Here is a 6,000-nt window from a genome sequence, read left to right as displayed (position 1 = left end):
AAATGATAAATCACTAAATACTAACTATATTGTTGATATCACTGACCAAAATGATTGGCAACAGATCTACTGTGTGAGATCCAGAGCAATTCGCCTCCGAAAGGAATCAGCTTCGGTTCAGTTCATGGAATGAAGATTCTGCTCACAAAAGGGCCTCCTCTACAGTTGCTACTCTCTTTCCTTTTACAAACTGGATCTGACCCATTGCTTGCATAATATTAGAAGAACAATGAAGCCCTAGAAAATAATGAACTGGTTTACATGATGTGGTGGAACACTACCAGCTTGTAATATAAACATCTGTTCGGGGGGGGGGGAATTGAGCAATTTCCAAGTAATAGAAAACAATCATTTACTCTGCTATAGAATGCAAAATATAATCTCTACTTTAAATAAATAAAAATGTTCTTACATTGGTGTGTTTCCTCTACTTCTTTATAAAAGTGTAATCTTAAATTAAACTCTGAACAAAAATAAACCCCTTTAAATTAATTAACTCAATTAACCCAACTTGGATTTGCTTACAAGAAAGATCTAGCAGAAGCCCAATTGCTTGTAAAGAAGCACCCAGGAAGAGAGGCTGTGGAATGCTTTGGACCTCCATGGCTGGAGGTTTCCTGGTACTGTGGCAAAAAATGTCAGCAGCAATTCTGATGGTTTGATCGGGGCTGTTGTAGAATGTTGCAGGCCCTTGTTTAACAGCTCCAAAAATTTCAACAAATCTTGATTTGACATAGTTTATTCTCTTTGATTGGTTTCAACAGTACAGAAAAGTTTTTAGAAAACTAGAAAGAAACAATAACCTACTTAACTGGCCCCTGTTCTTGCCAGAGCAGATCTCTGAACCCATTCTTCCAAGGCTCTGCTTTGGATGTCCTTCATGAAAGTCCAGTGAAATGGGTAAAAAGGTGGTTTTTTAAAATTTTATTTTATTTTAACAAACTCCATAATTTCCTTTAAGTATTCAAACTTTATCGGGCAGCAAGTCCCATTATAGTGCAGTAAAAGGAATGTTGGCAACATGAAAGGGCAAAAGTAGGAGAGAGGGAAGAAGAGAAAATATTGTGGCACTTTGAAAACTAATGATTTGTTTCAGTACAAGTTTTTGGGGATCCACAAGCGCCCATACAAATTTTGCTAGTCTTTACAGTGCTACAATATTGTATTTACTTTCTTTTTGGCCTCTTTAATTTTGCCAACATGCTGAGACAGATTAACATGACGCTTCTTTGGAAACTTTAAAAGGAATGACAATGCATTTAGATTATACCGGGAGCTAAATTACTATTCTGAGAGCTAAAAGATCTTTTACCTTTCATCATACAAGTCTACTTCACCTATGGTCTCGATGTATGTGAAGAACTGATCCAAAACACTGAAGACATGGTTTAACAAGTATTTTTCTCTTGTCATTTTTCATTGCAGAGATGGGAAGCTCTAAAAGGGAATCCTCATACTTTCAGTGCCCTCACCAAATTAGTCTTGTTTTGCTTTGGGACGGTTAAAGTGATATTCTACATCAAGCCTATTGAGGGATGCCTCCACCACAGCCTAGTGGTCAAGACCATAAAGTGCCTTGAATAAAGCGGATGTCACTCTCTGTTACTGAAACACCTGGCTTGTAGAATGTCCACGCCTTTTGCAGTCCGATTGGCACCGATGATGGCCTCTCAGTGCAAAAGAACCTGCCTCTTCACCAAAGCTTTATTCTGATAAACTGTTGATAGCATGCAATTGTTTAAAACTATTTAAAAACATTTTACATTATTTTGTTTTCTGTACTCATCCTAAGATACAGGGTATCTGAGACAAGGATTTTGACTGTTATGACTCTAGCAGTTCTCTTCACAAGGAGATGGACCCTATCAAGGTGCCCTGAAATTTCTTATTGTTTGAGAAAGGAATGGCCTTGAACAGCACTGAGGGTCTACATGGGATTTATATGAATAAAAAGGCCATATCTGCGTTCCTTTCAAAAGTGGAAGATTTTATTTTGAAAATCAGATTATAGTTAAAAAAAAGATATGGGCAGTCCAGTATAAAAACATACAAATACTGTAAAATAAATGTTTTAAGTTCAATTAATGCTGCACCTGTTTTTCTCACCACCTCTTTTCCCTTCCTGATTTTTTTTCTCCAACAATCCACCAAATTCCATAACTCCTCTTCTAAACTTTCATGATTCATGTTGGCTACTGGTGCAATCTGGAACACATTTTTCAGGAGAGTAAAGAACCATCACTGAATTAACTGGGACTCAAAACAAATAAAAAGAACACTAAATTGTGAATTATGAAACATATCTCAAAAATTTTGTATTGTACTTGGAAACCTTTGTAGCTCCAGATATTACTGAAGTACTGCTCTCACCAGATCCTGCCAGAGCCTTTAGTGCACGAGTGGCACCTACTTATGTGGCATTCCCTTCCCTCACAAACTAAAGATGCACCTACAATTTTGACTTTTAAGACCTAAAAATTAAATGCATGTTGAAACCATATTTATTTATACAGCTCTTCCCTATATATGCACAATCCAATTTAAAATGTACTTTTGCTATTACAGTATGTACTCTCAAGTCAGAACCTGCGTATTGCCACCCTAACAAGCTAAGTGAAATGTTTAAAGAGTGGTTTTACCAGTTCCAGTCACCCAGTGAGTTTCCACTGCTGAATGGAAATTTGAACCCAGAACCCTATCCTCTACACCAAACTAGATGTCCTAAAACTCTTACAGACTACACAATACTGTGTGTTGATCTGAATACTGTGTGTCTTGTATACTGTATTATCTATTTGTGTATAGTATGTTGTGTTGTTGTAAACCGGTCTGACATAGTGAAATCTATGTGGTTTACAAATATTAATACCTGAATAATGCATAATAAACCATAAGGTTGATGAGAACTGTAGTTTAACATCTGGCGACCTCCAGGTTCCCCATACTTTGCTCTATTGTGCTCCGTTCCTCACCTGCCCATAAAGAGTAAGTACTGCAAAACTTCTTTCGCACTTTATATTCTTTTAACAATATACAGTATTGCGGTTCTAGGTGTTTTTTTAAAAACCTGGAAGTCCCGCCTCTGCCCTGATGACAGATACCCAGAATCACAGCAAGCATTGGTTACTTCTCAGCGAGGCAAAAGAAAAAAAAGACACTTTGCACATGCTCAGAGCCTTCTTCATCGACTGGGATGGTAAAGTAAACGGGAATTTTTATTCAAAAGTGAAAGAACGGTCCCTCTTGAACCAACATTTCCGCCTCACGCGAGGACCCCACGGCTATAACCCCCCGAACGGCAGTTTGAGACTGCAGAGCTACCTTCAGTAGACGAGAGGAGCGGGAAAACACTACGGCTCTTGCGCAGGCGTACTAACAAAAGAGCGGAAAACCCAGGAAACGGACGGCGCTAGGACCTCCCACGACAGGCCCGCGTCGCGCTCGCGCTTTGCCCGTCGATAAAGGGCTCGCGGCGGCGTTTGACGTCACAGAGAGTTAATTTTAAACCTGGACAAGATGGCGGAAGGGGACGCGGCTCGGTACGGGCAGCGAACAGAGCTGCCCCGGTTACAGCCGGACTTGACAGGTAACTGAACCGCTGCCTTGGTTAGAAAGAAGCGGCGACGGTTGCCGGGAGTGACAGCGGCCCCTTCACCGAGAGTACGGAGTGGGGCTTCAAGGCCAGCGTCTCCCCCTCCCCCTTTTCTTGCCGTAACGGTTGCAGGCGGGAATGGCTTGCCTCAGGGGGCAACGCGTCGTGGGGAGGGGGATCGAGGCGGTGGCAGGTTGAGGGGAAATAGGCGGGAGGTAGGCCTTCTCTGTCTCCTTCCCTCGCTTCCTCTCCTCCCTCCTTCCTTGCCTTCGGACAGGCCGTAGCACACAGGTGTGTTGGTCCGGCAGTGTGTGTTGAGGAGCACCAGGTTGGGGGGGTGTCTGCCGTTTGTAAGGCCCCGTCTGGCTTTCTGGGGGAGCGCTCGGGAGGTTGTCGCCTGCCCTGAGAAGGGCGTTGGCGTCTGCCGGTAGACTGTCTGTAGGTGGGGGAGACAGGAGTTTCACACCGTGAAGGGGAGAGGCGAGAAAGGCGGGTGGGTGACCCAGCCGGTGCCTTGAAGGCGAAATGCAGGAACTGCCTGGTTGCCTTATTTGGTGCTTTTGCTGGGGTGTGGGTGATGATTTGCGGCGGCGTCGGGCAGTGGGCATCCCTCGAGGAAGTACCTGGTTTATGTGTATTCCGAGGTGGGCACTGGATTTGAAATACAGTAAAGGAATGTGGAATCTTGTTAATTCGTGGAGGATAAAGTGACGGACGAGGAGACATGGGTTCGAACCTTTCCTCACCTGTGAAAACTTATTGTCAGGAGAGCATTGGGAAAACCACTGGATAGCTATCTCACTTGCCTTGAAAACCTTGTTAAGGTTGTTTTAAATGGAATGGTACAAAACGCACACAACTTAACAGCTGCACTCAGGTATATTTTGGAATTCATGTCACAGGCCTGGTGTGGTGGGTGTGAGTGAAAGGAAAAACTGGTTTGCAGTTTCTCAGAAGTAAGCTGCGGGTCAAGGTCCCATTGTTGTGTAGAGTGGGTGGAAAGAGCCGGTGCCTCACAAGATAACCTTTAGTCTGTGGTGCCTGTGAGTGCTTTAGGAGGAGATGGAAGTAGGATTTGTCTTGCTATAATAGTTGCTTCTTTTGAACCATTTGTTTTCCCAAATTAGTGTAGTGTACTCTGAGTAGCAGAGGTGTTTCCAGGCCTTACCTAGATGTGCCAGGACTGGACCTGGGAATTTATACAGACAAGTTGTCTGCTTTACTATTGAGTGCTTGCCTTGCCTTTTAGCAGTGAAAATATGGATCTTTTGGGGTGTTATGTTAATAGTCATGAGGGGAAAAAAAAGGTATTCTGGTATAATTGGGGAATGTGTACATCCAGTAAGAGTGTATGGGATATTATAGAGTGCTACTTGAAGCCATAGAGTGTTGCTGTAGTTACTGTCTGATTTGGACTAAGGAGATCTGGATGCATGTCCCTACTTGGCTGTCAAGATTGTGAGGTGGTTACGGTCTCAGTCTGACCAACCGCACAGAATTGTTAGGATAAAATGGGGCAAATGAGAGTCATGTATGATGCCTAGAGCTCGTTGGAGAAAATGTCGAATATAATTGTAATAGATGAGTAAAATGGGTGTTGAAGCAGTGGTCTTAAGTGAATTAAAGCTACACACTGTGCCAGGCTATTGAGCTAGTAGGATAGATCAGCTGCTAAATGATATTGTGCTAGATTGCATTATGTGCATAGTAAGGGGAGGGGAGGTACTGTACTGGCATTACTTATGTAATAAACTAAACATCCTGTGCATTTTAGTAGGTGAAGGGGGTATCTGCTTGTGATAGATGTTTTGGACCTATGAGTAGTAGTGATAGTAATGCTGATTGGAGAAATTTCTGATTGGACTGTAATGCTTACAGCTTGCATATTGTGATATACAGTACTTTTAAATGCTTAAAAAAATCATATGTTTCTCCTTCCACTACAGTTTCTCCTGCCATAGGAAAACTCTTGGAGCTGTGCATTTGTCCATGCCTATTTGTAGATCCTTGGTGAATGTAGAGTGGTGGGAGGAAAGAATCTGAATTCAACCTGATAACTGATGACCTTATTTTCCCCTCCAATATGGTTTAAATTGGCGAAGGCCCAAGAAGTCTTGCTTTTGTGTATATCATGTGATAAACTTGTGTGCATGTTTCTTGCCAAACCACTAGGGGAATATGCTTGTATAAAGCTTGTTCTACTTCTTTCCATAAATAAACTTGCCAATTGATATTCAGTTGAAATCGTGGTGTGAGTAACTGAGAAATATTTGAATAAAATCTAATTGTAAAGGAAATTTATGTTCTAAAATGAATCAGTGAAAATGTCCTTGCTAATAAAGCATTTCCGACAGCTCTATTGGCTGGCTTATTTGAACATTTGGCACTAAATATGAAATTAAGTAATA

At 42.0% G+C, this 6,000-nt stretch overlaps 1 protein-coding gene across 3 annotated transcripts in view; it reads left to right on the top strand.

Moving 5' to 3' along the window:
- The first annotated feature begins 3,429 nt into the window (after nucleotides 1-3,429).
- ATL2 (atlastin GTPase 2) overlaps nucleotides 3,430-6,000 on the top strand; it is a 63,186-nt gene continuing 60,615 nt past the window's right edge. For 2 of the 3 annotated variants that reach the window (XM_020794749.3, XM_020794748.3), the window contains exon 1: nucleotides 3,430-3,586. In XM_020794749.3, the coding sequence (XP_020650408.1) occupies nucleotides 3,517-3,586 (70 nt within the window). In that variant the 5' untranslated portion in view covers nucleotides 3,430-3,516. Of the gene's footprint in view, nucleotides 3,587-3,771; nucleotides 3,884-6,000 lie in introns of those variants that run through there. The other variant, XM_072988282.2, reaches the window with a different exon arrangement.

Source organism: Pogona vitticeps, chromosome 1 (genome assembly GCF_051106095.1).
Source record: "Pogona vitticeps strain Pit_001003342236 chromosome 1, PviZW2.1, whole genome shotgun sequence".
Lineage (NCBI taxonomy): Eukaryota > Metazoa > Chordata > Lepidosauria > Squamata > Agamidae > Pogona > Pogona vitticeps.
The sequence above is the reverse complement of the archived record's forward strand: the minus strand, read 5'-3'. Positions and strand labels throughout refer to the sequence as shown.